The 12,842-nt window shown below is 36.9% G+C and overlaps 1 protein-coding gene across 2 annotated transcripts in view; it reads left to right on the forward strand.

Annotated features, from left to right (window-relative positions):
• BMP5 (bone morphogenetic protein 5) overlaps nt 1-12,842 on the forward strand; it is a 55,734-nt gene that overhangs the window by 25,333 nt on the left and 17,559 nt on the right. For both annotated transcript variants that reach the window (XM_008921280.3, XM_018077816.1), the window contains 2 exons: nt 10-202; nt 3,801-3,949. In XM_008921280.3, the coding sequence (XP_008919528.1) occupies nt 10-202; nt 3,801-3,949 (342 nt within the window). The remainder of the gene's footprint in view (nt 1-9; nt 203-3,800; nt 3,950-12,842) is intronic.

The raw sequence follows: 12,842 nt of genomic DNA on the forward strand, positions 1-12,842 counted from the left end.
TTCTCACAGTTGAAAGGGACAAGGACTTCTCCCACCAGCGAAGGCACTATAAAGAGTTTCGCTTTGACCTTACTCAGATCCCGCATGGAGAGGCAGTGACAGCAGCCGAGTTCCGAATATACAAAGATCGAAGCAACAGCCGCTTTGAGAATGAAACCATTCAGATTAGCATATATCAGATCATCAAGGAGTATCCAAACAGGTACCTGCTCAGCATGAACACATAACATGTTGAATACTATCTCATGTGTTTCTTAAGTAGGGAGACAATAATTGATCATGAGTGTACACCTAGTAAGGCATCCTTGTTATCACCGTGGCTTGTGCAATATTAATTCCTAGACAACAACAACAAACACTGAGAAAGAATTAAGATGATCTTGAATGTAATTTATTCCAGGTTTATGTCCAAGCTCACCAAATAATCTGCCCATGCAGAGAGTGGGTGAGGGTTCTTTGCCTTGAACAGGAAACATGGGTGTCTGACAGGGCTCTGCAATCCCAAACACAGTACTGCTATGCTTCTAGGCAAGAAGTGGCCAGGGTTCAGGGTTTCCAAGTTGCAAACTAAGGATTATGCTGTAGTCTCAGGCATTTTCCTGTCTCTGTGGCATCATGGCTACTCAAATGTGTGTGTGTTTAATTCCCTTGGAGTTTGCTGAAATTCCAGTCTTTGGGAGTGAAGTTTTCTATTTTTCCTAAGGAAGCATGTACAGCACAGCCCATGGTAGGCTAACTTTCCTACAAAGACCTGACAAGGTACTCCTACCTGGACTTTTTCTCATGGTGAAAGTGAATATAGTCCACAATTTGATGGCAGCTAGCCACTAATATAAGTAAACTCCAAGGGTTCTTTCCACATTAGGGAATCTTCAAGTGGCATTAAGATAGAAAAGCAGCTTTCTGAAATGAGGTGTGAGGTGAAACAGCATTATCAGGATGGCCTATTACATAGTAATCATGGCTTGATCTGATCAAAAACTGTTCTGGGTTTCAAGGAACATATAGATGGTTTATTCCACCTTTACTTCCTTGAATGACCCCGGACACGTGGAGCTTCTCAGATGCTCTGCCCGCAGCCTCTTTGCTGAAATTCTTGACTGTGGTTGCATTTCTCCTGTAGACAACTGGTAATTTGGGACTAGATACTAAACTTAAACAGCCTCCATAAAGGTAAAGGAAATCCGCTGTATTCTGCCTGAATGTGTTCACTGTTGCATTTCAGGCTATTTATGACATAATGACTAAATTTTTTATTATGTGTTGTGGGCAATCTTTTAAATATAAATATTTTTTAAATTACAGACAAAATTTGCAGCTGTTTTAAGTGTGACAGGTTATTTCTTTTCACAGAATAATGGAGAATTGTAAAATTAAAAATGCCACAAAATGGGATGAGAAGTTTGAGGTAATGACATGAGCTAATGGGAGAACCCTGATCCCAGAGCTCTCACTGCCTTCTCAGGGGTCAAGTTTTTGCCCTATGTTTGTATCAATTCTAAAAGAAGTTATTTTTTTCCCTGTCAAATACTTTGGATTTCTGTAGGAAATTGCTGTTATGTAGGCTAAATAATTAGCATTGGTACAGAGACACTTTCTCTATGTATTTTCAAGGATCAGTTCTGGTTTTCTCTGGTTTTCTCATTTTAGTTTCATTTGCAGAGTTAATGGGTAAGAGCATTCTGCCTGTTTTGAGTCTATTATCTTGGCCAATGCCAAAGACACTTTGGTGTGAGTTTCTGCTGCACTGCAAAGTGGTAAATATCACCCTGAGGAGAGATCCACAGGGGAAATTTGTCCTTCAGCAGAATTTCTGGACTGTAGTAGTAGTAGTGCCCTATTCTGATTTGGCTTGTGAGACATTGTACATCCTGGCTTTTGAGAACATTTCATACCAGTCCCAGCAAAACTTGGAATGGAAAGAATCTATATCAGAAAACAACTATGTATTCTAGGAGGAGAAAAGTGTGAAATTATATCATTGTGATATTTTCATATTTTCCAAGCAATTTTACAGTTTTCTATTAAATCTACTGAGTAATACAAAAATATTTATAAATAAGCATATCAAAGACTGTTACAGTCAGAATTAAACTTTTCCACTTTAAAATTCTGATAAACTGCTTATTAGAGAAAAAAGTTGGCATTTAAGACTCCAGAGAGTACTATTTATGAGCTTGTGGTATGTTGTTAATTTCTTCAGTGCTTGCAGAGTAGATCAGGTTCTTTGGAATTGTAACATTTTCTTCGTGTTAGCTCCAGAAGGGGAATGCAATTGTTTTCTCCTTGTGTGGTCATTAGCACAGTTCTAGAATGGAAGTGATAAAAGACCAGCAGAAGATTATCCTATAACAGAAGAAAACAAATGGTGACTTGAAAGAAAGCCCCTTCAATTCCTTTTTTAAAATTTATAATTTTTGAGCTCTTTATAATTTTTGAGCTCTTTAACCTGATTCTGCAGATATATCTTACATATACATGTAAGTAAACATATGTTTGTCATAGCTTATTTGGCTTTATTTTCCTCAGTGTTGAGCAACCATAGCTTCAAGGGATACAGATAATGCTTTTTTCAGTATCAGACATTTTAGGTGCATTTACGGTGTTTAATCTAGATAAGACAGTAACTTTCCTAGTTGTCATTGCAATTAAACACCATAAAAATATAGCGACAGGACCACAGGTATTTTAAACCCACTTTTAGACACAAAGCCTACTATTTCTGTCTTTCCTATTTAAGCATATAGTCATTCTGTCTGTAAAGCAACAATACGATTCCCAGATCTGTGTAAGCCAAGACTGTCTTTAGTTGACTTGCACAATTAAAATTTAAAATAAAACATTTGGTTTTGTATCTTATTGTTTTGATTACTATTTATGGAAGAAAATAAATAGGTTTCTATACCTATAGATTTAGGTTTAAAAGATTAAATGGTGAAAACAGTTTTTAATAATGCTTCCTGCTTTGCAGAAGCACGTACAACAAAACTGATGAGAGTTAAATATCTTGGGTTTAGTGTGGTCATTGTAGCAAATTATTTGCAATACAGATGTTGTTCTGGAACCAACTGTGTTAGGAGATATGTGAAAACAAAACAAATAAATGACCCATGGTAAAAATTTAGTAACACGATTATACTAACTTGTCTGAGCAACCCTTCTGAATTATGGGGAGATTTCATGGGAACAAATTTAAGACTATACCAGGGAACTGAGGGTTAAAATGTAATAATTACTTTATTAATAGATACATCATCTCTGCTTTGATATATTTTCTAAACATCAACACTAATAGGAAATGATCTGAACTGTCGTCTATTCATGTTTTGTCACAGCATACTGCTGCTGTCATATGTTATTAACAACAGATCATTTTAGCAATGCTATGCCTTTGAATTTGAGTTGAAATTGGAACAAGGTTTTGACATATTTTGTCTTTTACACTGAAAGGTTTGCAAAAGTTAATCTTCCTAAGACATTCTAATGGTGAAAGATGAATTCTTTATATACAGCCTCAATTACATATTTTGTGTATTTCTATCAGGAAACTGGATTTTTCAGATTTTCCATAGCTGTAATTTTTACATGCTGAGACTCATTTCAGAAAGGCCTCTTCGGGAAAATACCTTTATTATACGTAACAATTACTTGTTAGCTACAGCACATGTTGTACTGTGTCATGATGAGGATATGTCAAAGGATTATTCATTTAGACTCCAAAAAGTTATTGCCAGCAAGAAAATTAAGGACAAAAAATAATAATATTTGAATGCCTTAACTCTCCATTTTCTTTAACTTAGGGATGCAGACTTGTTCCTCTTAGACACAAGAAAGGCTCAAGCTTCTGATGTGGGCTGGTTTGTCTTTGACATTACTGTGACCAGCAATCACTGGGTGATTAATCCACTGAACAATCTGGGTTTGCAACTCTGCGCTGAGACAGAGGACGGTAAGATTGAAACTGTATATTATAAAACCCTATATGCTCTTTTCATATCTTGCTAGGAATCTTTTCTGGATGGGTGTTTTGTGTTTTTTTAACTTGACGGGTGACAATTCACTGAGAGCTTATAAGCAAAGAACAAAAGTCTTATCCTGCTGTAGTTGTGGTATGCAAACTTCCTATTATTCTTAATTCTGGAGAATATGGCAATTATAAAGCTGACTGAATCAAGTGAAACTAAATGAGGTTTGGGATGAAAGCTCTTACATATAAAATAAAGTTCCATTTTTATGTTCTTCCACTGATCAATACATTCAGGAAACTGAGGCAGATTTGCAGAATGTTTGTTTTAGAAAGTTTCTAAAGAATTTTCTGGGATGAAGAATGGAGAAAGTTACAAAATAACCTCAGGACAGTTGAGAAGGTATCTCATAGCTGCTGATACTGATATTGGAGAAAGGTTAACAATAGGGTAATGTGGGAATTGGTTTTCTGTAATTCGAAAAAATAATATTATTAATTTTTTTTGTCTTGAAATGGGTTAAAAATTTGAAATCTTGAGAATTTTAATTAACTGAAAATTAGAAAAACCGCTATCAAAACTGAAGTCAGAGCTGTGGGGATTTTAATACAAATTTACTGCGCTACTGCATTATTCACAGTTATGCTCTTCATTAAAATTGAAAATGCATCTCAATGCAAAATAATATTTTTAGAAGAAATGTTCTTTACTTAGACTTCTTTAGAAACTAATAAAAAGAGACTTATAGACTGCTTTTTCTGTGATGGTTCACTTAATCTATACTACTTTACAAGCAAACTCTCAGATTTAGCTCTTTCTTGTCAAAGAGCTTTTTATGTCAGAGGTCAAAGAATCTATGATGCCAGTTAATCTAAACCTTAGCTGACATAATGTTAATGAGTAGCAGAAGAAACCCTGGTGTAAGGATTAATATTTTTTTCTTCTTTCTTTGTTCTGTCTACATTTTCTCATTGGTTTTGATCTGAATTCTCCCTCGGGCTCAGCTGTGAACAAAGCATCTCGTACTTTTTCAGCAAGTGCCCTGGCTGCTGGAGAGTTATGCAAAAACTGTCCTTTAGGCATGATGCTTAAAAACAGAGTTGGCAGGCTTGCACCAGAGCAGATGACCATTTCATCTAATATTACCTATACTGTAGGAGTACAGTAAGTGGAAAAGGGAGGCAGCAAGGCAACGTAGACCATGTTGTTGATGCCTTCAATCAGCATTTGTAGGCACCACACCTGACCTTGGGCTGTATGGGGAGTGGATCTCTTAGGCAGCCTAGTTTTGTGAGGCCATCTTAAAGCCCTTAAAATTTTGAGGAGGTGACACTTCCATCAGGCATCCAAATTAGGTGGACTGCCTTCTGGCCAACTTTTCTGCTCCAGAATAAACTCCATCCTTGGCTTTTTTATTTTGAGGAGATTCAAATACAGAAATTGTTGAAAATTAAATATCCATCAAAGACATTCATTAAGAAACCCTGGAACCACCAATCAGTTGGTTCTAGCCTCAAAATTATATCTGTTCAGTAAACAGCAGGAAAGTTTGTACAGGTAAAAGGAAACTTTTAGGTTAATGCACTGAAGAAATTGCAAAAGAATAGTTCACGTAAATATTTCCCCTGTCCTACTCCCAAGATCAGAAAGGTGGTAAATAATTTTCTATTTTAAATTCCAAAGCCATAAGCAGCCTTACCTTTTGCACCTCACTTATTTGACTTTCTCAACACAGCTGCTTGACTGAGGAGGGAATTCCCCTTTTACTTTCTGTTCCCTTTACAGCTTATTCATGCAAGAAGAGTGCCCTTCTAGGGACTAAAGTTTTCAAAACTATAGGGAAGACCTCTGCTGCACCACTTCAGCTTAGCATAAGGAAAATCATCCTTTCATAGTCTTACAATTTTGCTCTTAAGGCTTTGATTATTTTTATTGGGTTGCTGTTACTTCTGGAAGCTATTAGAAATACCAGCAGTTGAATGACACATTTGTGTACAGATGGAACATGAATTTTTATATATGACTCAGTGTGTAGTGGACTTGGTTTATAACCCAGAAAACCCCACCCACCTTCCCTCCAACCAGTTTTCTGTGAAAGCTCAGAGACTGGTTCAAATCAACCGAAAAAACTTCCCTTGGCTCCAGTGAACTTCAGGCCCTCCAGGTCTGAAGGATGTTTCTCCATGCCTCCAGCTGTCAGCTGAGTTCACAGGAGGTAGAGGAGTTCTGCCTCCGTAACTGGAGAGATATTTATAAGACCTGATCCATTAACCTTTCTATTGCAACAGACCATTAACTAAATGGGATTCTGTTAAGTAAGAGGATCCCTGTTTGAGGTATTTAGGTGCCACTAGGGGCCTGGATAATCAAGTCTGTAAATACATATTAATTTTTAGATTTATTCATAAAGCGCCTTTAAAATATGGTGTCAATATTTGCTGAGACTCCAGGGTGCTACTATTTGTTATCATTACCATTAAAAATAATTTCTTATAGTTATCTTTCAGAGACTTTTTAGGCAATTACTTGTGTAGATATATTTCTTTGGATCCCTGAAGATGGTGCGTAAGTAATAATAATGTCTACATAAGGAATAAAAAGAAATTGTAACTATTTAATATAACAGTGCAAAAAACCAACTTTGTAAGAATGTCTGGTTGTTGTAATTCATATTTTTCTCCCCTTGAAAAGCCTGAAAAAGTACAAAAAGCCGCATGACATTGGAATGTGTTTTCTTTTTTCTTTAAGACAGTATTTGGTATCATACATCCCTTTTTAACATGAAATGTACACTTTTTCTCTTAATGTGACGTTTTATTTTGAACAGTAAGAATAAAGGTTTGCATGACACATATGGAAGCTGTCAACATATAATGCACTGTTTCTCTTGGGCTGTGGTAAATTAAGGATCATGGTTTTTTGATTCTGTTTTTTAATGTCTCCTCAACATTCTGCAGCATCCCCTTTCAGCCAATTCCCTCCTCTTGTCACCAAAACTCTCTGCGGTGTTTAAAACAATAGGTGATCTTTTTCACACTGATGGATGCATGGGTGTCAGATGAATTGCAGCATAAAATCAGTGTAGATGCAGAAACAATTCAAAAAGCTCCATGCAAAACTTCTCCTGTATATTTAATATGTCTCCTAAGACTTAAAACATGTTCCAGTGAATCAGCACCTTTTTATTAATATTTAGCATTTTTATAATTTGAAGTTAGCAATGGTCTAAACATCACTTTTGCTGAAGGAGTATAAACAGCTACAAGAGTAGTCCTTTTTCTGTTTATGTCATTGCTGAAGAGAATCTATCATTGTTTATAGAAAATGGGAGAAGGAGATAACATGTAACAATGACTGTTGGTGACCCACAGAATAAAACAGATTCCAAATACAGAGCTCTCAATACAACATCCTGGGTAGCCCCACACTCATGTAGTTCTTGCCTTTTATTAGATTGCTGCAACTCTCAGTTATTTTCCATCCACCAGCATGTCGGTAGGGAAGAACATGTTGGCAACTCTGAAAAACCAAAGCTGATTAAGGTGATTTTTATTACCACGTAGTTCCATGGAAGGTTTCTTTGGGCATTCCTGCTCTTTGAGGTGGGAAAGCAGCAGGATTTTTTTCCTCAGAGCAAAGAAAAACTTGAAAGAAATAGCTTCCTTGATACAAGTGGAACCCGGGGAAGGCCATTTCTTCCTCCAGCATGTATTTGGGTACACTCTGATGTGTGTCCCTTGGAATAGGTTTTGGAACCTAAAATATAGGATAGGTGAGGTTCTTCTCCAGAGATGATGGGGGAGAAATTAAAAAACATGCTCTTCTTTTTTCGCCTCTTTTCCTTTCAGCCTGGTTCTTCTAAGGTCCCTTTCTCCTACTAAACCTTCAGAAAGGCAACAGGACCATATCCTCACTGTTGCATAGAATGGCTGGTTTGCTTTCAACCCACAGAAACCTGTGGCAGCACCCTGGCTTCATGTACTTGGCTGCATATTTTACATTGGTCTTGGCCTCACTGTTACCACCCTAAATGTTACCAGTCTTATCACGCAGCTGCCCTTAGACAACCTTGGCACCTAACTTACATGACCATTGCAGCCATCAAGTACTCTGGAAGATGATGCTGGGTTGTTACCTTTAAACCTCTTGATGGATCTGGTATTTACAAGGCAAAGTATCAGAAGCAAAATCACCTTCATTACTGTCCTTATAGTGGGGGTACTTAGGATATATGTATTTATATTGATATATGTATGGACTTTGGCAGGCAATAGCTCTGACTAAATTCTGAGCCATCTGGAAGCCATATAGCCATGTTAGCACAGCACTGAACCCAAGCTAATACATCCTGCCCCTCAGCAGGTTTTATTAGTTTGGGCTCAAGCACTGCCTAAGTACAGCTACATACATTCTGGTTCAGAGCTGACTTTGGCCAAAATTGCACTAGTAAATTAAACATGCTCAGGAATAGTGTCATGTGAAACAAGCCGAAGGGATGATTCTCTCAGTCTCCAAAACAGGGTGACACCCTGGCATCTGTCCCCGTGGGAAAGGTCTCTGTGGCACTGCCCTGAGATGCTGGGGACTCTGTGGTGGAGCTGACACAGGATGTAAGTGCATGAGGAGCACACTCTCACCCTGAGCAGAGTGGATGATTCAGCACTATAATTTGCTCAGATAGGTGTAACCACCATTTCCAGCTGGGTCAGAAATACAGTCAACATTGTGTCGGCTTGTAGCAAGTGAGCAGACCCCTGGTTATAAGGGCACCCTGACTTTAAGCAGAAGAATCAAGGAGGTGAGTGAAACGGGCTCCTGCTCTGTCTTCTGCCACCACTGCATGCTGGTGCACAGTGGTCCTGGCTGTACAACTGTGCAACTTCCCCTCCACCCTGCTCCCTAGACAGATGAAGGATGCATCTACTTCTCAACACTGTTATTTTAGAGATAATGGCATTTGTGTTTCATTCCATTCAAAAGGCTTTTATCCATTTTATTCTTTGGTGGATGACCAATTAATCTAATCTCTCCTTGTTTTATTGTCTTCCTGAACACATTTTTTAGTGGTGAAGAGAAGCCCTAGGACTCCCACAAGCCACTCACAGTTTAAGTACATTAACTTGAAAGGATAAATCAAGTACTCACTTAGTGATCTTGTGTACAATTACATGTGATTTTTTTGTGTAAGCATATATGGTACTGCCACATTATACAGCATATCAGAGTTCCTTATACGTTCCAAGTGCTTTCTTCAAGAGCTTTATGAATACCAAAGTCAACAAAAAAAAGATACTTAAAATTCCTTCAGCTGAACTGAATAAAACCAACTAAATGTAAGATTTGACAAACAAAGGCTGAATCTTTACTGCTGACTAAAGCTGTGAGACCTAGAAAAGGCAGAGCATAGCATCCAAGACCACCCATTTGTCAGAATTCCTTAAAGCCTCCAGGGAGCAGAAGAGTTAATAAAACACATAAAACTTTTTTCAAAAACATATTTTATGTTGATATAGATAAATGTGTCCACCAAAGGAAAAGTTTGCTTAACAGTTTATTTAGAGATACAATAGAGACAGTAACAAATACTTTGGAGCTGGAGTGTTGAGAATGTATTATATATACATATGTCACATACGTGTTGTAGGTTTTTTCGGTTTGCTTTTTTTTTTTTTTTAAATAAGCCTTCATTCATGCTTAGGTAGCCAAACTCTACCACAAATCTTTTGTTTCAAGTCCCATTGCTCTTGAGAACACTGTTCAGGCATGAGAAGCCACAAAAGTTTCTATCTAATTTTGAAAACTACTTCATGAGCTTTCAGACTCAGAGCCTCAAGGCAGTTTTTTTCTCAAATATTAGATGTTTTTGGACCTTGTATACTCTGGGTCTTTCTCCAAAAGGCCTTTCCCAATCCTCATTTCAGATGTCACTCCCTACAAGGAGGAAACCATAGGTGTGGCATTGGAATTTTAATTTTTTTTCAGCAAGCCGTTCTGAAATGAATTCTCATCATCACTAAATTTTTCATTTCTAACTACAGATATGTGAAATTATTACCAAAATAACTGCTGTGACATAGAAGTAGTGGTTAATCTGTAAAACGTTTTTTTGTGGCTTCTTGAACACTTTTGAAAGTAAATAAGTGCTGCTTTTTCATAACAAAATGAGTGGTTTGCTGCAGTCTGATGACTCAGGATAAAATAATGGATTTTGGAATTACTCATTGTACTGTGTTGCCAGCGTAAATCCTGCCAAGATGCATAATGGCTGAAAGGTCTTGCAAAATTAGTCTCTGATCAATATTTTACATAATATATTTACTGCCTGAGAAGAGACAGTCAAGACACAAATCTTACCACTGTCATTGGCATCCACACTGGGGATCTCAGAAAAAGTCAGCTTTCTGAATGTTGTGAAAAACAAGGAGATGTTTCCAGGTCAGGACTGCAGGGCAGATTGTTATTGAAAGCTTGAAGAGCTCTCGCATTTCCATTTGAAGCAGCTGAGGGGGAAATGAACTTTTAAGATGGAACTTGATCAGTTCATGAAAAGAATTGTATGATATGACTGCATGGGACAGCATAAAAGCAGACATAGTGACACAGCAAACAGCTCTGCAGTTATCACCTTAAGTGCTGTTCCTATTTTGTAGGTAAAAAAAAAAAGAAAAGTACAAAATCATCAGGATTCTTGAGGTAGGACTTTTTTATAAGTTGAACTTCACAATTATTTTTGCAGCAGTGATTCCTTTATTATAAGGGGACAGAATGTGAAGAGAAGAGAAACAGACAGAACAAGAAGAGAAATAATATTCATTCAGTTCAGAGAGTCAAACCCGCACTTCCATGCAAGCTTTTATGAAACTGCTAAGGGCACTTTACTATCAAACATTATAAAAGCCAAAAATAAGTTTAAATGCCAAGTCACACAAATACATCTTGACAAAGACTCAGAATCATATGAATAAAGACTAAGGAGTTCAGTAAATTTGGAGCATAATGCTTTAAATAAGTCTAAGTCTCTGAATATACCTGTCAATATGTAGAAGAGATAATTAATTGTCATAACAGGATTGAGAAGTGCATGCCAGAATGTGAAGAATAAAAAGGCTTCAGGCGGACACAGCATTAAGTCCATCTGTTATGCTTTTTTTTTTTTAATCCCTAGGTGTAGGGGCAATTGCAGATGCTAGGTTCAGTGGAGTAGGCACAAGCTGATTTCTAGTTTCTTGTATTTTCTTCCTTTCTTCCAAAATCTGAAGAAAAATCTTTGAAATCCTCAGAATTAAAGACATGGAAGGATAAAAACAAACCCATTTTTCAGAATGCTTGACCATATTCAATTCTTGTTCAGAGATGCTCAAGAGAAGCAGAAACCCACACCTTGCTGTTTTGGTTTTATGAGTTTCATCTGGGGGAAGCTCCAAGTGCAGTTAAGGAGGTTAACCTGAGTCACTCAGCTGATTTTAGAAAATATTGCTCTAATGCCACAACTGCATGCCTGAGAGACCTGGATTTTCAATTTCCATTGAAGCCAAGAGTTTTCTAAACACTACAAGAAATGATAGACTAAAATAATTTACAAAAATGAAGCCCATGAGTACTTTTTGCTACAAGGGGCAGTTCAGGTTAGAGTAAGGTTTTTCTTACCGTACTCTGAAATTCACACTACAAACAAAGGTAAGGACTACCTAATAAGACCAGGGCACACAGATGGAGCTGCTGGTGTGGCAGAAAGCTTGATGCATTCAGAGGCAGGATACTTTGAAATACCTCCTCTTCAGGAAGGGGCAAAGCTTTGTGTTCTTATACTGAAGGAAATCTTCCACATCTACACCATTTTAATTTTTTTTTAATAAAGGGTAATAGAAGGTCTGTAAATGCAAACTTTCTTTTGCAAAGAACCAACCTAAAATGGAGACAACATATGCGGTTTGAATTTCCAAACCAAACAGTTTCAGAGATCCTCCTTGGAAGAAATATAGTGTCTCAAGGGCAGTGTATATTTTGATTGCTTCGTCTTCTGAAAGTTGCAATTAAGCTAAGGTATATGATAAATTTGAGAGAGAAAAGTTTAATGATGAACCCACAGAAGCCAATAAAAGTTCTCCTGTTGACTGCACTAGAAGCAGATCCAGTGTATATACCATTCATGAATTAAACAAATGAGTTCTAAAAACTCATGCTGACTGCTTAGAAGATCAAGCAAATAAAGGAATAAAGTCACAGAAGCTCTTTCTCTGTGTAAAAAGGCTGTGGGTTACAGGATTAATTTTTTATGGTATATCTCTATATCCTGGATAACCAAGTAAGCCTTAACTTGTGGAATCTTAATAGTCATCTCATTGCTGAAGTCCAAAGGAAACCCAGAGGAAACTTAATAATATTAAAAGTTATTTTAAAGGGAGTTCACATTGGTTTGAAGAATATTTTGCTTCGCACACAATATCCACCATTGTAAATTCAGAGAACCTAGATTTAAATTCAGAAAAGCTTCACACATCTTTACAGTCCTCAATATATAAATCTAATAGTATTTTTAAAATGTCCACCAGTAAGGCATGAATGTTTTACAGATAAAATTAAAATTCTGAGAGTCATTGGAACAAAAAATAAAGAAAAATAGTAAAAATATTCCCTCTAGAAAAGAGGGGAAACCTGGAACTTTGTGGTAAGAGGCTAGCTTGTCCATGTTGCAATGAATAGAGAATAGTCTGTACAGTTTTTCATATCTGACTTGCAATAGAAGATTGGAACATATAGAAATTAATGTTACTGAATCATTTAATAGTAACTCAAACTGAATTAAAGAAACACACAGGACTAAAAATCCATTTAAAATGAAATCAGAAGCTTCAACAAACATATTTTTCCCTTGCA

Source organism: Manacus vitellinus, unplaced genomic scaffold (assembly GCF_001715985.3).
Source record: "Manacus vitellinus isolate BGI_N305 unplaced genomic scaffold, ASM171598v3 scaffold_4_pilon, whole genome shotgun sequence".
Classification (NCBI taxonomy): Eukaryota; Metazoa; Chordata; class Aves; order Passeriformes; family Pipridae; genus Manacus; species Manacus vitellinus.